Raw genomic sequence first — 23,572 nt, forward strand, 5'->3', positions numbered from 1 at the left:
TGGTTTACAGCAATAAAACAAAATCATACAATAAAAACTATATAAAAATATTAGTGTGTATATAATGCCTTCCATTTCAAGAAGAAATACCAAGACAGTTCATGAACAAATAAAGTCCAACAGCAAAATAACAAAAAATAAAACCAATTATAAAAATACAGCTAACCGTAATTAAAGTGCGTAGTAAAACAAGCCTAATAAAACAGCTTAACAGTTAACCCATTAACAGCATAACCCATTAAAACAGCATAACAAAGCAGGAGATTCAAGTGAGGAGATGATGGAAATGCTTATATAAACAGGTGTATTTTCAAGAGCTAGCAGAACAGCAGTACTGATGAAGGTAAAGGACGCAGGTGGTGCTGTGGTCTAAACCACTGAGCCTCTTGGGCTTGCCAGTTGTAAGGTCAGCTGTTCAAATCCCCACAACGGAGTGAGCTCCTGTCATGCTGTCCCAGCTCCTGCCAACCTAGCAGTTCAAAAGCATACCAGCGTGAGTAGATAAATAGATACCGCTGCGGCGGGAAGGTAAATGGCATTTCCGTATGCTCTGGTTTCCATCACGGTGTCCCGTTGCCCCAGAAGTGTTTTAATCATGTTGGCCACATGACCTGGAAAGCTGTCTGTGGACAAACGCCGGCTCCCTCAGCTTGAAAAGCGAGATGAGTGCCGCAACCCCATAGTCGCCTTTGACTGGACTGAACCATCCAGGGGTCCTTTACCTTTACCTTTTACCTTACTGATGAGCCCCTTGTATCACTTTAGTGTTGTGGGTTGTAAGCCTTTGACTTCTTTTCAACTTGGTTGGGACATATCATTCAAAATAAGTGAGAAGACTATTGTGAGCTGCTGAGATCTGGGAGGAGAGAATGGAAAGACCTCTAAGCAAATAACACATTTGCTTTTGCTTGGTGGGGTACATTAGACATGGGACTACTCTGGAGGATTGTCTGGAGGTTACAGCTGGTACAAAATGGCAAGCAGAGCCTTTTGTTGTTGTGGTTGTGGTTGTCTACTTGCAATTTTCAGGGTATGGTTTAAGGCAGGGATATGTAGTGCTGTCTATATGTCATTGGATTACAACTCTCATCAGCTTCAGCCAACATGGCCAGCAGTCAGGGATGATGGTTCTAGTTGATGGTTCTGGCGCAACAACATATGGAGAGCACCACGTTGGCTATTGATTTCAACTCAATGTCTCTTTTGGAGGACATGCACCTACATTCTAGGGTCTTCTCTATCTTTTAGAATTCCTTCCCTAGAGGAACTCTACCGAAATCTACCTTGCAGCTCGTTGGGAGACAGATCAATATCCCCCCCCCCAATATTATAACAATAATACTTCAGGCCTTTTTCTCTGTCACACTCTCCTCCTTCCTATGGTAGGATGAATGTACTGGTGTGTATTGAATTCTGGGACAGATTAATTGACTTTAACATGAAGCTGCTAGTTACCTTTTGTAATTTTAAAATAGGTTTTCTGTTTCCCCCAGTAATTCTACATAACAGCTTCCTGTAGTGATACCCAGTAGGATTTTCCATGTGATGTATTCCAAAATGTCCATTATGTAGCAAATCCTGTGGTGATTTTGTTAAGCAAACGTTTCCTTTCAGCATTAACATTAATTACCATTACTACAAATGTTGGGTGCAGGGAGGAGAGGGAGACTGTGGGTATGTTGAAAGAAGTGATGTTCTTTAGAGAGCCAGTGTGGTGTAGTGGTTAAGAGTGGTAGACTCGTAATCTGGGGAACCGGGTTCGCGTCTCCGCTCCTCCACATGCAGCTGCTGGGTGACCTTGGGCTAGTCCCACTTCTCTGAAGTCTCTCAGCCCCACTCACCTCACAGAGTGTTTGTTGTGGGGGAGGAAGGGAAAGGAGATTGTGAGCCGCTTTGAGACTCCTTCGGGTAGTGATAAAGCGGGATATCAAATTCAAACTCTTCTTCTTTATGAAATGTCAGTTATGTTTGAAGTGAAACCACACTTTGAATAGTCATAGGCTGATACCACCATATGGAGAAACCCCAATGGATACATACTGCGAAGGATTTGTTTGTTTGTTTGTTTGTTGCATTTATATCCCGCCTTTTTCTCCAGAGAGCTCAAGGCGATGTTCATGGTGCTCCCCCATCTCATTTAATTCCCACAGCCACCATGTGAGGTAAGTTAGATTGAGAGGCAGCAACTGGGATTCGGGTGGTGCTGTGGGTTAAACCACAGAGCCTCGGACTTGCCGATCAGAAGGTCGGCAGTTCAAATCCCCAAGACAGGGTGGCTCCCATTGCTCGGTCCCAGCTCCTGCCAACCTAGGAGTTCAAAAGCACGTCAAAGTGCAAGTAGATAAATAGGTACCGCTCTGGCGGGAAGATAAACGGCGTTTCCATGCACTGCTCTGGTTCGCCAGAAGCGGCTTAGTCATGCTGGCCACATGACCCGGAAGCTGTGTGCCTGCTCCCTCGGCCAATAAAGTGAGATGAGCACCGCAACCCCAGAGTTGTCCACGACTGGACATAATGGTCAGGGGTCCCTTTACCTTTAACTGGGCCAAAGTTACCCAGTGAACTTCATGGCTCAGTGGGGATTTGAACCCTGGTCTCCTGGGTCCTAGCCTGACACTCGAACCACAACACCACACTGGTTCTGAAGGATGAAACGTATGTTCCAATGTGTCCTTGAATTAAGATACCTCCATTGATTTGTGTAGGTAAAGTAGCTGGAGCATGGGCCAAAGTCCATGCGACCATATAGTGGCACTTTTATATGTGGACATACTACCTCAGATATTACATGGCTGCATCCAAAGGGTGGTCTCCCTGGAGGAGCACAGTCTTGTCATCAGAATGCACAGAGTATCCAAGCAGTAAACATAGCACATCCAGAAAACATCATAAGAATCCTTAACATCTGGAAAGGAAAGGATCTAATCAGCCTTCAGCACCCCACAGACATTGTGGACCAGCCAGCTCACACAGGTAGCAAACACTTGCCTAGGAATAGTTTGTATGCTATGAAATGCGTAGTTTGCCAAAAGTGGTCATAGTATATAGAGCCTGGTTAATTTCCATTCTTTAGCCTGCTATTCAAATGCAGGAATAAGAGACTGTGTGAACACCTTAAAGAATCATTTGTTTTGTGCTTTTCATTTTGGTGTCTTAATTTCTCCTTGGGGAAGAATGCTAGCTGCTGTATTGTCAAAAGGTTAGCCATTGGGTTTCCTGGCTTTGTTCTTGAATCTGCTAGTTGAATTGCTGTGTGGTGGTTGGCAAATCCTGTAAGTATTAATACGTTTGCATTTTCAAAAGCTTCAGGGTGATTTAAGGCCTGAAGTTTCCTCTGCATTTCAGTTCTCTGCTGGGAGTAGTGTACCTAATTTTGGTCACCAGTCTTAAGGCAGTTATAAATGGAATTGACTTCTGCTGAAGAGATTAGATGGATGTATGACACATGAGGTAAGGAAAGAATAGAGTTTCTTAGCTTAGAGAAAAAGCAGAGCAGACAACAGCCTTAAAGTACTTTATAAGACACCGTCACGAAGGCTGGGAACAACTGTTCAGTAGGGGCACAGACAGAGGGGGAAATAAGTTTAAAGTTTTAGCAGAGCTGACTGCTAAGGAAGCTAGTGAGCTTCTCTTAATTGCTTATTAAGGGTCAGAATACATGTTACATTTAATGTGTGGCATGTAGCTATGTCTTGGTTTGGGGGTAATTAAACTATAGGCATGGCGAAAGTTAATTCTTATTGTAAACCAATTTCATGGTGAAAGGAGGCTAACTTCTTCACTTTCCAGTGCTATCTCCCATCCTTCCCACAAAGGGCTAGAATTGTTTGGAGACAAGTTTCCTCTGACACTAGTGGGAATTTCTTTTCTAAGGCTCCTAGCCGCAGGATGGTGTTTCCAACATAATCAGGCCCAAGCAGTGAAGAGGTAAGCTTCTCCCTCACTGCAGACTGCATCTTCAATAGGAATCACCCTGCTTCGTGCTTGTAAAAAAAATAAAAAAAATAAGGACCATATTAAGTTTTACTCGAGTACACCCTTTGAAATTAATAAACCTTCTAGGACTGTTGATTTCAGTGGATCTCCTCTGAGTAAACCACCCTAAGACATTACCACATGCAATGGTCCTAAGCGGAGATTGGATAAACATTTATTGGGTTGTAAATAATAGAGAATTCTAATAATGTCAGTTGTGCCTAAAGTTAGGATTGCCATTTTGTTGTTGTTTTTTGCCAAAGTTGTTGGCAAAATCGCCCAAAAAAAATTGCCGTTTTGGGACTGTTTTTTATGGAAAACCAGCAAAAAAAATTTTTTTAAGGCACTGCTGACATGGGCATCCAGATTTTCCCGGACATTTTTGCAATTTCCGCCCAGACACTGCTGCCGACTACAGTATTCTGGATGTTTCCGGGAACTTCCGGATGTGTGGCACCCCTACTAAAGTGGATTCATACATTATGGATCATACCCTCCAACTGTCACTAATGTGTCAAGACAACGATTGTCACGCTTCAGTAACGACAAATTCTGTCTTTATTGTGGAAAGACCCGGATTAAGAGATCTCTATTGTTCCTCACCCCGTCCCCGGCACCATAGAAAATTAACTCCACATTAAGTCCTCTTTTACTATTCCTAGCTCTATGGTGCCCCCTGGCCCCTCCCACCCTGCTGCTTACCCAATCGCCGCTCTTCCTTTCCCGCGCTGCTTCATGGGAAATAGGAAGTGGGCACTGAATAAGGCAAGGTATGGAAGTGGCTCACACTTCTTGTAGTCTGTGCCTGGTTATAACATCTGAAGAAGTTCTACTCCCTCTTCCCAAGCAAGATGAAGTTGCTTGCATATCTCACCACAAGCATGTATGAGTGTGTGGACACAAGCTCTGTTTTAGATGCGACAAGTACCAGGAACAGGAAGGAAGAATCATTAACGGTGTGCCCTGTTGTAACACATGTATTAATCGGCATCTGATCTGGAGCACATGGGTGGCGTGAAAGGGATGATAGAAGGATTTCCAGATTGCAAAAACTGCCTACTTTCTTGGAGGCCTTACAGGCAACCTATCTAGTGTCTGTTTACAAGTTTGGCCAAATTGGTGGTAGGTAGGAATAAAAATGGTATGTTAAGTGATCTTCTCTGGTTTCTGCTTTAACATAATACACTTTCAGGTTATATATAGTGAACTGAAATGCACCCAGAGCATCTCCTTGCAGCAACATGTGTATTTTTAACTATTCCACCTTCACCTGTTGGTTTTGCAAAATCTTATTTTCTCCGTCTGCCAACTAATTCCACTTCTCAGCAGTAAGCAATGTCCACTGCTCAGTGGGACAATTGTATGTGTGATAATGCTTTATAGTGAGGACCAGCTAAATCTTTAAATTGAACTTGTTGAAGCAAAGTTTAATCTTCTAAATTCTGATTTACTCCGGGCTTTCAAAGCTTCCCACCATCTGACCCTGTCTCACCTTCTTTTAAGTTTATGTGTATTTGAGACACGTTACGGCATTTTAACTCAAATGGATACTTTAAAAATAGCTGCTTGTATAGCACCCAAAGGACACCGTGGTTTATTTTCCTCTGATATAGATCTGACACAGGCCTGCTGTTATTTCCGTACCATCTCTAATGATCTGCTTGCTCTCCAGAGAACACTGACCCATTTCAGTGCAGGATAATTAGCCTTTCAGAGACCATTGTGATTCCGTTACATTGACATAAACATGCAAGTTGACACTTAGCTGTTTTGCCTTGGAAAAAAATGTTGTTGTTTAGGTTGGGCTTGGTTTGGGATATCACTTGAATGGTATCAATATATATTAAGTTACAAGTAGGTAGCCGTGTTGGTCCACCGTAGTCGAAACAAAATAAAAAAATTTCTTCCAGTAGCACCTTAGAGACCAACTAAGTTTGTTATTGGTATGAGCTTTGGTGTATCCGAAGAAGTGTACATGCACACGAAAGCTCATACCAATAACAAACTTAGATGGTCTCTAAGGTGCTACTGGAAGGATTTTTTTAATTTTGTTTCAATATATGTTAAGTTTGCAAGCTTTTGTTGTTGTAGCTTTTAATTGCTGCTCTTTTCCCTGTAAACGTTTGGCAGAGTATGGTTTTGATAGTGGCATGATTACGAACAAAGCATGATTTTTTTGGCCAGGGTTTCCAGGTCCATTTACACTTCAGTGACAGACATAAGTCAGGGATGGGGAGTATGTGGCCAATGGCTTATCTTCTGAGTTTACACCAACAATAAAACTCAGAAATGTTAGAGGTCCAACATTTATTGCAAAGCAATAGGTTACAGTTAGATAGTTCTGCAAAACCGCAACCCTACCCAGTGGTCCAGGCAGTGGTATTTATAAAGTTTCCAGCAAAGCATCTCAGTTTTCACCAGTCATGTACATCATTACCTCATTTTATGTTTAATACACGTGCACAATAAGCACTAGCAATTTATGCTGATTCAGGTTTGATTCTCACCAATTTCTGTTGACTTAAGCTTTGATTCTCACTGCGTGCTGTTACATTGTGTTAGTGTGCATGTTGGGAACCTGTTGCACCATGTAGCAATTCATGTTCTAGCTTTGAGCTGCATCTTTGTGATTCACATTTTAGCTGTATTCCTGCCCCAGTGGGGGGCGGCAACTTGCAAAATCATCAGTTTCATAAAGCAACAGGTTACTTCATAACTTGTCTATTAGAAGGGCATTCAAGGATTTCTGGGGGTACACATTAGCACATTTATTGTGGCCCTTTGGGCCGCCACCACACCAGGTCTTACTGAACTCTAACTCTCAGCTTCCCTCACCACTGACCATGCTATTTGGGGCTGATGGGAGTTGGGAATCTGGCATCATCTAGAGCAGTGTTCCCCAACCTTGGGCCTCCAGCTGTTTTTGGACTACAATTCCCATCATCCTTGACCACTGGTCTTGCTAGTGAGGGATGATGGGAATTGTAGTCCAAAAACAGCTGGAGGCCCAAGGTTGGGGAACACTGATCTAGAGGACCAGAAGTTCCCTACTCTGGGTGTAAGGCCACCTTTTATACCTGGTAGAGCAGTGAAAACTGACTGCAACTACGGAGAATAATAACAATTAAAAGGTTTGAAAGATGGCTGTGAGAATGGAACTATACAGGTGGTTGTTCCTGAGGAAAACAAAGCTCTTGGCCTATTGCAAATGAAGAATGGTAGACAAAATACCAAATCAACAGAATAAGTCATTTGAAACACACTTTTACCAAAACCGTGTTCTGTCCAATTTACTAGCCAGTCTGGTACGTTAGTTTAGGAAATAATTTGCCATGGTGTTGCTTATCATGTTCACGATCACAAACAAGGCACGTTGCTGATTTGCTCTCCAAGTATAAAGGAGGTAAGAGCCTGGAGAGGTTATGCACGGTAAGTGAGTTATTGCAAGAAATAAAGACTCTTAAGAGGTGGTCGTGTATTTGTGTTGAAATGAATTGCTGCCATAAACGAATTCTAAAAACTCAAGGCTTAAAATATATAAGCAAATGCAGGTATTGAAAAGCAGGCATTAATTTTTTGGGTGTTGTTTTTAATTAAACGTTTAATGTGTGAGGAAGTGTTCCTTCCTGCTTTGAGAACTTTCCAGTTGTTGATGGTAGGTTGATTTTAGAATAAATGTTATTCTGGTTTAATGCAATTGTATTTTGCTAAATGTAAGGCTCAAGGACTTCTATAGCATGCCTAAGAGAAGGATTTTTGCAAGCTTTGCATTTTTTTTCTTTGAAACATGTCAAGTTCATACTGCATCATAAGTGTCATTTTTTATTCAGTATTAATTCCGGTACATTTAAAAACCATTAATGTTTGGAGATAATAAAGCACTTGTTCTTGCATCCTTTTACAATATTTTTTTAAAAAACCGTGGTAATGTATTATTTGTGTTTCCAATTTATTGATGCAGGAAAATGGGTTTTTTCTCTCTCTTTGAAATGTAGGGTTTTGAGTTATTTCCTACTGTTTCTTGCTTGCATAAACCATATACATATATCTGCCTATATAATATGTATTATGTTTGTGATTTCTTTGACTGTCAACGTTGAGCCATTCTTGCCAACAAAGAATATCAAGCGTTTCCAATTTCTCTACTTTCCTTGTTTTGTTTTTTGTTTTGTTTTTATTTATTTCTAAAGAATAATAATAATAAAAATCTCTTAATGGGAATCCTGGCACTGTCTGTCTTCTCTGTTCTGCAGAAATGTTGAAGGAGTTGAACCAGCAACGCAGAGCGAAAGAGTTTACAGACCTGAAAATTATTGTTGAAGGCAAAGAGTTTGAAGTCCACCAAAATGTTCTAGCTTCCTGCAGCTTGTATTTCAAGGACCTGATTAAAAGGTTTGCCTTCCTTCCAGCTGTGATCTGGTCTGTTCTTTTGTAGGGGAGCATTTGTGTCGCTTTTTTTTCCCTTCCCTCTCTTTCAGGTTTATGAAGATTTGACTCTCCTGTCACAGAGCCAGTAGCCATTCTTTCCACTTACTCTGAATGTATTTTTTATTTACTTATTTTTTAACGAAACGCTCAGATTCCTTTGTTACACATAACCTGACCTGTATGAATTCCCGATCCCACTAGTTGCACATTTTTGGCTGGAGGGAAATGTTCTTATCAATGGAGCATTTTAACCTCAAACCAAGTCATGAATGATGCCAATCCCAAAACACACAAATGTTAGTTTAGGAGTTTAAAGATATGCTACTATCTCTTCCTTCAAGCTGCAGTAACCACATGCATATCATAGAAAGATGCTGAATTCTAATACGAACAAGGATGGAGTTAAGTAGCACTACTTTTAACCCTATGAAATTCTGGGCACCTAATGCTTTTTGGCTCTTGGAAGCCAAAAAAATAGAAATATTGGGAGATGCTTTTATATGCCAGCATTCAACTCATACCTTTTTAAAAGGAAAACAGGACCAAGGAAATTTTAATTTCTAGAAACCATTTTTTTCTCCGCCCCTGGAAATAGAAATTTAGTTGAGAGTAGTGGTTAAGATGTTTTCTTTCTTTCTTAGATCATGTTTCCACCTTTGCAATTTTCTCCCTCTGTTTTTAGCTGCTTGATTCTAAAAGCTGCATGATTTTTTTTAAATTTTCCATTACTTTTGTTTTTTAAAAAAATGTCTACATTATAGATTAACGTAGAAATAAATTGCTATTTTTATGTTGTTTAATAAGTCAGTGTAGCAACATTGGGGGAAACCCACAAGAGTAATTTCCACATTTCTCTCAATCATCAACAAAATAATGTGGCTGCTGATTTTTGCCTTGCAGTATTTTTGCCTTGCAGTATTTTCCCAAACTCTGAACCTGGACTGTGCAAAAAAAAGGGGGGGGGACACATTGGGGTGGGTGGGGATTACAGAACAGAACATTGTGCTTGCTTTCAAATTGTGCATTTAAATGTTGCCAACTAACACAATAGCGACTGTATTTTATTCCAGGGTGGCATGTTTGGTGGCATCTTCTTTTCAGTGTGTTATGTCCTCTTGCTTTAAAGCTTGTTTTTCTAATTGTGCCGGTATTACAGAACTGCCGTATAATTGCGCTGACTGCTTTATCAAATATTCATAAAAAGCTGGCCTGGTGGCATGTTTCCCCCCACCCCACCCCACCCTTCCACAAATCTAATGATAGCTGGCTTCAGCCGCTCTGTCTCCTGTCTGCTCATTATCGCTTACTAGTTAAGGCTACATTATATGCGTCTCACAGAGTTAAGATGCGTAATCTGCAGGGAAGGCAAGTCTTAGTCTCCGTTTATAGAAACCCAGTAATTGACTGGCCATGCGGTTTCATTAACTTTAGCTGTGAAGGCTCTTTCTTGCTAGTCAAACCGTCAGATGCTGTCTATTTCGGGAGAAAATCAGGGACGGTAATTATATTCATCTTGGATAGTTGTCAGATGGAGATGAACTGCAGACTGATTGCAACTTTAATAAAGCCATAAGCGGTACACTTTAAGTCAGACAAGTGAGAACCCTCCAAACAACCTTCTCATCGCTGTTTTCCTTCGGGACTTGATCGTTTTTCACTTTCGTAAGCCATTCTGGATGTTTTAGCAGGAAGTTTAGATATAATAAATGTTCTTGGAATAAATAAATACGGCAAATAAACAGGAAGCCATTTACAAAAAGAGGAATGTAGGATTTCCATATCTATTGTGTTGAAGTGGAGAACTAAAGAGTTGCAGAAATGGAGAAGGGGCTTCCTAATTTTTTTTTAAATAAAAGATGCCAGGGATTCAATGTGGGTACCTTTTGCATGTGCAGTATATTCTCTGCCACCATGAACTATGTGACCTCTCCCAAATGAATGTATGGTTAAGAGGGATCCAGAGGTTTGTGGGTACCTCCACAATCCCCACTGCTCCAGCTGTAACCTTGTGAACGAGCATATTTTAATTCTAGTAATCTGTACCCCGACTTATTTATTCGCCCTGTGTGTATCAGAGTAGCAGCTGGAGTCAACAGGTTTCAATAGCCAACTTGCTCACTTGTGACAATAATAACAACCTCGAATATTTTATTGAAAGCATGACTAGTCTGGAATAAAGGGGGGATTTTGTTCACTTTTGTTTTGGGAGGGTGTAGTAGACACTACAGGTAAACACGTGGGGCTGAGCCTCAAGGCCATTCTGAAAGCAAAAGCAACTTTAAGATGAGAGTTACTTTAGAGCAGAGGAGTAATGGGGAAGGTGGCAAGTGTGCTTAATTCTTTCCCTTCTGGGGCTCCCAAGTTGCGCTCTGCAGAAGGCGCCAACACCTTGCAGGGTTTCTGAAACAGCATGCAAAGTTATAATACTTTTGGATCCTTATGGGAGGAAAACTACATGCAGCTGATGTTGTGAGCCCAAATGGTGGGTGTGGAAGAGGCTAAACACTAACAACAGCACCACTGCAACAAGTTGCTTTTAAGGCAGAACTGTGCATTAGATCAGCAAACACAGGCTCCCAAATGTATTTTCCTGAATAATTGGCTTGTGGATAAGAGATGTATTTGTGGGTAGATGGGTGGGAGGGCAGGCTAGGGAATTAGTGAGTTAATATTTATTCCACAACTTCTCCCCCAACATTGTTTTCTGTGTGTTGGATTTCAGGCTAGCTTGAGTGAGTGAGTGATTGGTGTGTGTGTTTGTGTGTGTGTGTGTGTGTGTGTGTGTGTGTGTGTGTGTACAGTGGTACTTTGGGTTAAGTACTTAATTCGTTCCGGAGGTCCGTTCTTAACCTGAAACTGTTCTTAAACTGAAGCACCACTTTAGCTAATGGGGCCTCCTGCTGCTGCCATGCCGCCAGAGCACGATTTCTGTTCTCATCCTGAAGCAAAGTTCTTAACCTGAAGCACTATTTCTGGGTTAGCAGAGTCTGTAACCTGAAGCGTATGTAACCTGAAGCATATGTAACCTGAGGTAGCACTGTAAATAAATAAAAGTTTAGAGGAAATCTGTATTTGGAGTTGCACTGCCCTCTCCATTTCTCACCTGAAAGTGCCTTCTTCCTCACTTTCTCTCCCCCCCCACCTCCCCCAGCCCCCCCCCAGCCTTTCTCTCTTCTCCCTCACCCACCAGAGGCTCGGGAACTCCCTTTTGCTGACATTGGTCATACAATGCTTGAAGGGAGCAGTGTGAGATGTTACCCCACTTCTTTTCAGGCCTAACTATAACCATCCCACTTCTGTTAAGGAAAAACACAATTGTGTCTGTTCTAGCCATCCCACTTCCTTCCCCGCCCTCCCACTTTGTGGTACTGCATTTGAATATAATTCTGGAGAGCCATTAATTAAATTCAACCATTCTTCATTCCTTCTAAATTTGGCATTTCTGGATTATCAGTGACTTAGAAGATAGGCCCTAAGGAAATCTAGTGTCAGTCTTTACTAACTTTGAGCAAGAAAAACATCTTAAGACTGGGCCAGGAGAACAAGACTTTAGTTGCTTGAAAGTGTAAGAAATCTTTCATTTGCATTTTGGGGCCAATATACACTTATTTTTAGGCTTATTTCAGTACAGGCTGGTAGTTGTACGCCAGCCCAGTTTCAGCTTCTTGGATCATCTGAATCAGGGTGGTCCAGGGCTACATGTGGCCCTCAAGACCTTTTTGGTGGCCCTCAGCAACATTTGATGCCTCTTGCAGCCCTCACACTGTCTTCCCAAAGCCAAATAAGGGAGGTGCTGGACTTTGGGAAGGAGGCATGAGGGCTCTGACAGGGTCCTAGAGTCCTCCTACCTTCTTCCCAAAGCTTAGTTAGATCTTTCCCAGCTTTGAGAAAGAGGCTTAAGGACTCCAAGACCCTGCCAGAACCCGGTACCTCTTTCTCAAAGCGCACTGTGAGGGCTGGGAGAGGGGTCAAATTTTGACCTTGCTCCCCACCCTGCACAACAAGGCAGTGTGTGGCCTGTGGGTTCTAGGTCAAAATACTCTTGTGGCCCACTTGGTATGAATATTTTGACCGCGCTGAGAATGATCACTGGTATGCCAACAGCCGATCATTAATTCTTTGCAGAACTCAAAGTAGGCTTACCACATACACATTTCAACTGAACTGATAATGGGGGGTTACTGGTTTGTTTTGTTCTTGTTTTTATTATGTATTTTGTTTTTTTGTCTTGTATTTCTATGCTGTGCACTGCCCTGAGATGTACAGGTGAAGGGTGCTATGCAAATTTAATAATAATTCCTCAGAACGTGTCAAGTAAAACAGCTCTTAGACATGAACTCTGGCCAAATCTCCCAACTTCTTAAGTACCCTCCAAAATATGAAGACTGATTAAAATATACTACATTTTATCAAAGAATCAGCTGTGCGTTTTGCCTCCTGTGTTATTCACAGCAAGGCAAATGGGTTGCCTGTCACACGCACATCCTTGTTACTGTTCATAGAAGCTTAGAGTTGAAATAGTTTGTCTGCAAACTTTTGTGGAACGTAACCTGAACCTAAAATTAGTCTCTTTATAAGGCTCCGAATTGTGGCGTGGCGTTTTGTTTTGTTTTTGTTTTTCCTTTTTGGCTGCTTTTCAACCTCTCAACCTTTCTCTTTTGTGCATTTGGCGGGTTTACTCAATATTCACATCCAGCTCAGCTCCTTGAGTGTCTACAATTTCATAGTAATGGAATGTCTTATTTCCAAACCTTTTCTTACTGCTGCCTGTATTGGTATTGGTATGTTATTTCAATGTTAACCTAAATGGAAACATTTGCAGACTTTTATAGCTGAAGACAGTGGTGCTTTGGTGTGAAATAGCAGCAAAAACTGGTTCCTTGGCATATGTATGTTTTGAGATGGGGATGAGGGAAAGATTATGGAATCAATCTGCTACACACTTTCACACACACACAAATCAAGGTAGCATTCCTTCCCTCTTTTACTATTTGGGTTATCTTTTTAATGGTGGTTGTGTGGCCTAGAGCATGTATGTGGCATACATCCAAGGAGATTAGAAATTAATGAGTCCAAGGCCAAATTGTTCTTTTTTAGAAGGGCACTCTACTTCCTTAATTATTTTATTTGTGAAACCGTGTGGCAGCTGTGCCTTTGACATTTCTTCTTTAAACTTCCGTGCTTGGAAAAGCTAAAAGAGAAACAGTGTACTCACAGTAGGCATGGCTGAAACTGTCAAATTTCATTTTCCATTCACCCTGTTTCTACATCAGTGTGTATTTTTTTTTTAAAAAAAAAGCCTGCACAAAAATTATTAAACATTTTCATTCGCATTTCTCTTAATTTATGCATTGAATACACATTTTTGCAAGCAATTTTCCCTAATATAATTCAGTTTTGTACGTTGTTTTCATAAATATACACATTTCGACGTTCGTGTCCCCCAGATATGTGCATTTTTTTTAAAAAAACCTCTTGGGCTAGAGAAGTGCATTGCAATATTCAGGCAAGTGTAAGTTTTGGAGAATAACTAGATTTCAAATCACATATTTTGTGTGTTTATTTATTTAAAATATTCCTTTCCCATTGTGCATTGCAAATGCAATTCCAGACTTGAGTTATAATTTAAAACAAGCCCAACATACATAAACATAGATACAAATTGAAAAAAGGAAGGCTGGTAAACTATAGCCAGACAGCTAAAATATAAACATCAATTGTGACACTAAATAAACTCCAACAAAAGCATGATTAGATATTCAGGTCTTCAGCTGGCATTGAAAATTTAGGAAGTGTTGGTACCAGCCATATCTCGGAGGGGGGGGGGAGAAAGTTCCGGAAGGCATTCTAGTCTCCAAGAAGGCTTCCCCTCTGTGTAACCAGGTAGCAGACCTCAGCTGAAAAAGATGCAGCTGAGAGACCTTCCCCAGTAGGCCTTAGCAAGTTTGACAATTGCAAATTAGGTAGATTCATATTAAAATGTGAACCCAACAAACTTCTCATTCATCCCTAATTCTCAAAGTCACGCTCTTACTTCTCTTCTGTTTTTACATATCTGGCGAGGGTCCACTGACATTGTTGTTGATATTGTTGGTTTCATCCAGTTGCTGAGAACATTCAGGAGAGTGGAAGCTCAGAAAACCATGCATTTGTCTGGAAAGAGGACTTCTTTTGGTCGGTGTTTACATTGCATAAAGTCAAGGAGGGAGCAAATAAGCAAGTGATAATAAACAGCTCTCTAATTATTATTTCTAAGGGGCCTAACTTGTCCTAGATATGGAATCTGCTAGGCGTTTAAAGTCCTGCCGCTTACCAGGAGGACTCCCCTTAGCTCTGTACGGGAGAAGGCAGACTGAATATTCATAAAGTGCTTCCTTCAGACACAAGGAGATAAACAGGCATTGTGAAGTGATTCTTTCTTCCACTCCCCGTTCAAAATGAGAAGAGAAATTAGATTCTATGACTTCTCCATTAGCATCCAACCTGTGCTCTGCAGCCAGAGAAATATTGTCAACAGTTTCTGCTAAACCCGTTATAAAATCCAGGGGATGGGCTTGATGGAAAGAACAAAGTGTACTATTTGTTTTACAGCTGAGGGGAGGTGCAAAGAATACTTAAGATGCCTTTTCTTTTACTTAAGTCAATGAAATACTAGCCTGGAAAAAAAGTCCCGTGCTCTTATTGGTGGTTTCCTTTTTGAGGGTACTTATGCTTTGTTTTGTTAAGCATGGCACATATCCCAACTTAACATTTTAATTGGCTGTTAGGTCTGATGTCGCACAACTCCCAGACTTCTGGAAAACATATTTTCGTGGGATTCTGGATAAAATGCACTGATAGTTCCAAAAGCGTTTTAACTCCTTCCACGTAGAGCAAAAGTATAGAATGGAAGTTGGCCTGTCTTTTACTGAGTCTGCCTTGGACTACAGGGCTGAAAGAATATTTGAATTGAAGGTTTTAATTATAATTTTGATCAGAGATGTGCGCCAATAAAAGTTTTCAGTGCTGGTGGTAACTGCAAACCACAAGCCTAGTCCTAATTGCCATAGAATCACAGAATTGTCAAGTTGGAAGGGAACCCAAGAGTCATGTAGTCCAATGTCTTCCAATGCAGGAATCTGAGCTAAAGCATGGTCATGGGTGCTATAATGAGCACATTGTGTTGGTGGGATCTTATTTTTTATTAAAACGAACAGGGAGAAAGAAGCTCTTTGGGCATGCTACAGTTCCTATGTATGTAAGTAACGGCTGAATCAGGACACCTCTGAATATTTCTTCATTCAGACAGAGGCTTTTTAAAAAATTTTTACCACCATCAGCAACACATTCATTTTGTAACTTCAGACAGCGAAAATGCTTAAGTTGAGATTTGTTTTTTATTTCTTCAAACTAGCTATATGCCACCTTTTAGGGCAACTATCTTCCCAAAGAAGCCTTTTATTTAATAGTAAAATACAAAGCAAGAACCAACTGATTACAAAATATCACCTCTCCCTTTCAAAATCATTAAAACCAGCCACGATAAAGAATCGACTCGGACCAGCCTAATAAAACCGGTTTAGAATCAGCTAAAGCTTTACAGACCTCCCAACCAATTAAACCTCTATATAACCACAGCATCTTTACTCAAAGACCATCTGAAACAAATGGTGAGACTTGCATTCCAAATTAAAGGCTGGCAAAGAAGGAATGAATTCCATAATTGTGAGGCCACCACCAAAAAAGCTTTCTCCCCCATCTCTCTTCTCCCCAGCCTGACTGATCATACAGGCAGGCATACAAGGAGCATCTTGCATGCTGTCAGTGCAAACCATGTAATATCAGTGTCGCAATAGCACAATATACTGAGATGGTGTCATATTTATTTTAATTAGCTACATTATAAATCCAGCCAGTTAAAAACAAAGCAGTTAATTGAGTATAATAACTTTTTAATTGGTTGACAGCCCTGGCAGCAATTACCGAATTTGTCAGATTTATGCTGGATATTTCCTTTGAAGTGCCACAGGAAAGAACGTTGACCTGCTCAGCAGGCAAAATCTGGCAAATCAAAGTAGACAGGATCGTTCTCAAACCTCACAACCCATCTCAAATTGACATCCATTTTGTGAATGCTACAAACTGTGGATGCAGAATTCACACATCCTCCTTAGCAGCTTTTATTGTTTTATTGTGTGGTTGTTTGTTTTTTACTGTTAGGTCTTTCACTCGCTTTAGATGGAACTGCAAATCTTATCCAAGAATTGACAAACTAATCCTTGCTTCTTGCTCTGACTAGACTGCAGCGAGCCACACGGCTGTCACACAGTGGTTTGCCAAGGTGATTTGCACGACCTAGCTATATTTACTCACATCTCATGGCCCTTTTTGATCCTGGCTGCTTTGGGGACTTGATAAGCAAGGGCAAAAGGGAATAGTTATCTAAATGAGGGACACTTATATCTAAATGGGTAGAGGGCAAAAGCAGCATGATGCAGAAACTCAAACAAAATGTTCAGATGGTGTCGCCTGGATTCACTTAAAATGTCTTCAGAAGTATGTCTTTCTTGAACATGAAGATAATTCAGATGTTGCTCTCCATGGCTTTAGCTGTTGTAGGACTCAGATATGTCTTGGGGAGAAAGAGAGAGAGAGCGCACCTCATTATGTACAATATAATTGCAAAGCCTTTATAGGCACTCTTCAGTTGCCTACATCAAGGCAGTCCTTCTTTCTAGGCTTTCCGTTTCTTACCTTACACTTATTTTACAGTTTGCTCACTTGCCTTCTGTACCTCCCTTTGACCCATTATATCATCCACTGTCTATCTCTTCCTCCGTGCTTTCCCTTCAAACTGTTGGTTTTTATCAGTAAGTTTTTATGTTACCCAGTTGTTATTTAATCTTTTGTATATTTCTGTGACCTTCCTCAACCCTTGTGTTCTAGTGGCATTTTATTTCTCTCTCTCTACAGCTTGCTCCATCAACCTATTCATGCCCTTGCACTCACGGAGTTCTCTTTTTGTGGAAGCTTCTCTTGCCTAGTATTGCAGGGATTCACCATGACCCAGGGGTTCCACTAAGTCACAGGTGGGAAACCTCAGGCCCAGGTGTGAACATAGCCTTTACTGTTGGGACTCTCCCAAAGCCACACACACTACCCAGGCCAGACCCCTCATCTGCCCTACTTTGCACCCTCCTTTTTTTGCTTTAGCCTGACTAGATTGTATCCTTGAACTCTTTAATAATACAGTGGTACCTCTGGTTACAAACTTAATTCATTTCGGAGGTCCATTCTTATCCTGAGGTACCACTTTAGCTAATGGGGCCTCCCGCCACACTGCTGCCGCACGATTTCTGTTCTCATCCTAAGGTAAAGTTCTTAACCCGAGGTACTACTTCCAAGTTAGCAGAGTCTGTAACCAGAAGTGTTTTTAACCCGAGGTGTTTGTAACCCGAGGTACCACTGTACCTCTTGCTTGCCTGGATAGAGGATAGAAAAGGATATGTGAGTGTATATAGAAAACAAGCCCAGAAAGTTGCCAAAAAGGGCGAGTTAACTGATTTTAGACTTAAAACATAGTCGTCTTAAGTGAATAACATCCAGAGAGATTGAGTGCCTGTGTTCCTTATGTCAAAATGTGGTCAGCATTTGCCTCCTGCATTTGGGAGGCTTTCCTACTCATTCTTCTGAGTCAGGGCTCATTCTGTTTCCAAAGTCCTGTCCTAATGGCTCCAATGTTCAAAATGTCATCTCACCTGCCTGCCTGTCTTTTCTTCTTCCCCTTCTCTCACACCTACTTCCCTTCCCTTTTATTTGTGTTTTACATTGTAAGCCTTCCGATAAAGCAGATGTGTGTGCTTCCTTTGGTTGCAGGCACTATATAAATATAATCAATTATTCCTCATTAAAAAAAAGACTGGGCTAGAGCTGAGGGACTTCTGGCTGCCATCAATGGAAGTAGGAGATCAGTGCCACACATGACACTAGTAGACGAATCAGCAGGATGGGTCTCACAAGAAGACAGAAGTTTCTAGTGGTGACGCCCTTTCATTTAAAAAAAATTGGGAATCCCTAGACTCAGTTTAGAAAAGTTTTATTTATGTCGTGTATGAATTGTTTCCCATAAAACACCCTGAAGCGATTGAACAGTAGATTATAGTTAAGAACTGCTCTAGCACTTTCTATTGTACAAAGTGGTCAACAATTCTTCGCTCGCCTTTCCTCACAGGAGTCTTGGAGCAGATATCCCAGGCAAACAATAGGCTGTCCAAGTCCCCTTATTGGGCTTTGTGCTTCATCAGGGCTATGAAATGAAACTCCTCACATTTCATTCATTATATCAGCACATGCTCAGATTGATTAGCTGTATAGGTTATGACAACCCCTCCATGTGCCTTTCCCACTGAAAACATTGAGCAAAGCAGAACTGTCATTAAAATCCTAGGCCCATTTCCTTTGAGTGTTGCATAATTGTGTTTTAATTGCATTTGACTCTATTATACTTTATGTTGCTCTTACACACACACACACACACACACACACACACACCAGCACTCTGTGAGTGCATATATTTGGCTGGTATAAAGAGACATAAACCCACAAGCTCTGGAAACAACCGAATGATCAAGAAGCTGAAAGCAAGCAGGTAAATCCAATGTAAATCCATTGGGAGCCCCATGTTAGGCAAGATATGCATGTAATAAAGGGAAAGATTTAAGGTATTTAGAAATAGTTCATACCTAAACCTGGCAAATAATGAAAATATACCACTTAGATAATATATGAGAATGACAGAGTCTACAAAATTCAGTTTTCTGGAGAATAGTTAACTATTTCTGGAGATTTCCATGAATCTACTCACATACATTTTGCCACATTTGAATGAAAGACATCAGACAATGACAGCTGTGTTCTAGGCTCTTACTATTATTGTGCAGCAAATATGATTAAACGAGATCAGGGCTGAATGAAGTAAGGTAACATGTTTAGTTTCTAGGGAGGTAACTATATTCTCTATCCTATTTATTCTATCGTCTGCCGTTCCTTGAGCCCTTGGGAATGTTTCAGCTGCTTAATGTTGACATAATTCTGTAGCCAAGTGGGCCATTGTGTAGTGTAGTAGACGTACCGGCTTCTGGAAATACTTTCATTCGTATTTGTGCCAACACTTTTCTTTGGCCCAGGCTCTTTGTTCTTACAGAAAATTATCTTGAGGGAGCTCATTCTGTCTTAAGTTTTCAAAGGAAGAGCAGCAGGTCAAGGAACGCTGTAGTTCCAAGGACAATTGACTCATTCTTCTGCCCCTGGTTTAAGCCTTACGTCTGAAACCTTTCCCCTCCCATTGCCTCCCACCCAAAGGCTCAGCAGGGAAACAGATTTGTAATTCAGTATGTGAGTTCAGCTACTAACACGCTTGTCTAACATGCTAAGCTCATCCCAATTCAGATTATGCCGTATCCTTTGAATGGCATTACGAGCTCATCTGAACGTATATCGTTTCTGTTAGTTAATGTTCTGGCACCCTCTTTTGTGCATGTAGCATTTGCCATTTGTCTTGGTTTTCATTTATCACTGATGTGACAATAATAGTGGTGGGCAGCAGATTGACAGGGAATATTGAATAAATAGATTTGCATCACTGAAAGTTTAATCTTATTGAAGATGAGCAGTTGTAAACATAGGCCGAAAGACTCTCCCTTCCCGGTATGTTATACTAGAATTCCCAAATCTTCATCCCCTGGGGCAAATAAATCCGCACATAGAAAAGAACAGATACAACAATAACAATTTGCTCTCCTAGGTATGTCACATTTTTGACAAATACATGAAAATTTTAATTAAATATAGTACTAAGTGGTGCTAAATATAGAAGCAGAAAAAACTTTTTTCCCTACCAAAACATGTAATGAGATAAAGATAATACTTTGCACATTTATTGGGGAAAGCCCATAATATAATTTTCAAGCTGTAATAAAGTCTGTTATAGATACAGATATTACATATGCTTTATGGCATTCATTTTACTTTGGAAGGGTTCTAAATTACTTGACTAATTATCCTGCAGCTCTAACCAATTAACTATATTATGTGTAGGTCATAGCATATTGCATGTTGTGGAAATTCATTGCTTTGGATGTGATGTACCTTGTGATGTGCTGTATACCATGAGCTCATAAGGAATTTTAAATAAGACTCATACGCAAGTTATATTTTCCTTGAAGTAAACAGTGTCTCTTCATAGCTGGGAGTAAATTGTAGATGGACCTTGTTTATCTGTTGTTGATCCCTTGTTTCTCTGTTGTTGATCCCATAATAAACATGCAGGGGGGCCAGTTCAAAACTAATGAGGATGGGAAAATCAAAGAATGGGAATTTAAAATTCACTTTGTTCTTTTATGCCTGAAATTTTCAATTCCTTGAGGACCATTCTTTCCTTGCAAAAAGTCATTCAGCTTACATTGCGCAAGACTTCAACAGAATTCTTACAATATGACTGCATTAAGTATCAGACCCATGAGCCTCATGAGGTCCGTAGTGTCCTTTGCTTGCCAACCAAAACAATTTTACGAAGGTTAAGAACAAAAAATAAAGAAGTAGAACTTCATCTCCACTTGCGATCTCATTCTGCTTTTTCAAATCTTGGATTTCCTGTTTCTGTTAGAACCAAACAAGACATCCAGAGAAGGCAACCAATTTATTGTTGTTTATTTATTCCATTGATCTAGGTAGCAGATCCTTGTTTTTCCTTTTAAGTGGATACAGAGAACAACTATTTATTCTAAAGTTAATTGCATCCCTCACCAAAAGGAAGCTGAGCCAAGGAAAGCTACATTTGGTAGTCTGATTGTGAGGGTGGGGCAGACGCTTGGAATTTAAATTAGCAATATGGGCATGAACAGCAACGGTCGGCCAGCATGCCTGAGAAGCCATTCATTGCCTACTGTCTGCTAATGGAACTCACAGCAGTAACAACAGGATAAGGGGGATTACACAGAGGCCCTTGACTTAGAGGTGAAAGAGAATGTTGCAACAAAAGATTGGGCACTGACTTTTGAGCCAGAACCAAGATGGCTCAACAGCTTGGCAGAGACATTCTCTGCTAATAAAAGAATCTGGCAGGACATCTAATATGTACGTTTGCTATGGTCCTGAAACCCAGAGCATGAAAGCCTGTAGTTCGGGTGTTTTTTGGTGTTGTGTTTGCTTGCCTGGCTGGTTGCAACAAGTCAAAATTTCTTCCAGGCAACCAGGCAAAGACGGTTTTATCAATAGGAAAAGTCTTTTTTTCTTTGGCAGCCTGAATGCAGAATATGACAGATGATATGCAAGCTAGTAAAAATGTTGATGGACTTATTTGTAAGGTGGACATAGTTAGTGTTTTTGTAACAGAGAAATTTCGTGGTGGTGCCTTAATCCTACCATACTGGCGAGTGAACCATGATCCTCTGAAACACATGATGGCAACAAAGACTCAATCGTTCCTCAGATTGTTTGTTCCTGTAGTCCAGTGTTCTTCACGAAATTATCTGGTGTGGATTTATAGATTATAGTCCCCAGCCTGCTCCATCTTTTCAATTACCTACTGCAGTTCCAAACAAGTTTTTACTAATTCAAATTAGTTTAATCTCATATGAACTACTTGTGCTTTGTACCTGTGGTTGCTTGGTGTTGCCTGGTTTTAGCCAGTTGAAATAAAATAACTTTAAAATTTCAACTTTGAACAGTGCAGTGACTTAAAGTTCTCAAATACAATGTTCAGCCTGACTAGTGTGTTAGCCAGTATTTCTCCCTAACACTATTACTTTTATTTTTAATTAGAGGTGTGGTTTGGAGGTTACATATATGTGATTATTGTTGTGTTCTACATGCACAGAATACCTCTCACAGTTTGGTGGTGTGTCACTGTGAAATGACACCAGACCAACTGTTCTAAGTTGCAGGGCTTATATAACACATTTCACATTATTCACACTTATTATTCTGGCAGATGGCTTCATTTTTAACATCCTCAGTTTGTTTTTACTTGTTAATGTTAACCCAAGCATGTAACTAGAGAGAAGACAGCTGTCTATAATATGTATAGGTAGCTTTCCATATGTAATAAGAATTGGAGAGAGAATATGGCCAATCTTCAAAAGACAATCAGATGGTTAATCAGCCCAAATAAATATGGTTAGTGGATTTAATGAGGCCTAAGTAGCTTTGCCATAGCAAAAGAAACTTCAGGAATTTTAGAGGCCCATCCATAGACTGATGGATACAGCTATCTCCCCAAATGTCACCTTGATCGTGGAGGAGACTTTTATTATCTAGAGCTATATTGCTGCTTGAAGGGGGGAGAATCATTGACGGAATATCTTGATGTGTGTGTGCTTGTGTACAAGCGCATACAGAAAGGCAAAATTTGACTTTGTGGTGGTTTCTAAGGGAAGATGGAGAAGACAGTTCTACCACCATCAATCATCAAAGGGGGACCATATGCCTGTGTTAAATCTCAGAAGCAATGTCAGGCATAAATTAAAGGCAAGAACCTTAAGATGGTTGCAAACACACTTTCTTAGATCTGTATCTAAATCTTCTCTCTCTCCCCCACCCCCCACCCCTTTGAAGCATTTTGTTCTTTTATCTTCAAATAAGCTGATAAAAGGAGAATGGGAAAAGTGTAGCCGCTTGGGTCTTATGGATTAGGTATAACAAATGACCCTTTCTTTGCACAAGAAGTTTTATTTGCATATTTTGTTTCTATCTAAGTTTTTCCCCATTATTTTAGCTTAACTAATAGCACAATCTAAACTATGTCAACTCAGACATAAGGCTTATTGAATTTAATGGGGCTTACTCCCAGGTAAGTGGGGTTAAGGATTGCAGCCTAAGTGGGCAGGTCATGTTACAAATACATTTATTTTTACTTGGATTATGCCCCCACATAACTTTCTCCAGATAGTTAAAACTCTGATCTACAGCAGGGTTTTAATGTAATATATCTTATCTGTTTCTTTCTGGTACAACCGTGAGAGTATCCATCACCCAATGTAGGCTCCACGTTTTCCAATTCTGAAAGAATTCCCTGACAGCCTACATAAAATTAAGCTCTCCTCCTAACTTGTCTCAGCACCGACCTAAACAAATTGTGTTGCTGTTTAGCTCCTGATAAATCTTGAGTCTTGTACTAAATCACTTCCTAATT

At 40.5% G+C, this 23,572-nt stretch overlaps 1 protein-coding gene across 2 annotated transcripts in view; it reads left to right on the forward strand.

Annotated features, from left to right (window-relative positions):
* The window catches only part of KLHL29 (kelch like family member 29), a 408,337-nt gene that overhangs the window by 301,202 nt on the left and 83,563 nt on the right, over positions 1-23,572 (forward strand). For both annotated transcript variants that reach the window (XM_083607226.1, XM_083607227.1), the window contains exon 6: positions 8,229-8,367. In XM_083607226.1, the coding sequence (XP_083463352.1) occupies positions 8,229-8,367 (139 nt within the window). The remainder of the gene's footprint in view (positions 1-8,228; positions 8,368-23,572) is intronic.

The sequence above is a fragment of the Podarcis filfolensis genome (genome assembly GCF_964270895.1).
Source record: "Podarcis filfolensis genome assembly, chromosome: 3".
In the NCBI taxonomy this organism is placed as follows: domain Eukaryota; kingdom Metazoa; phylum Chordata; class Lepidosauria; order Squamata; family Lacertidae; genus Podarcis; species Podarcis filfolensis.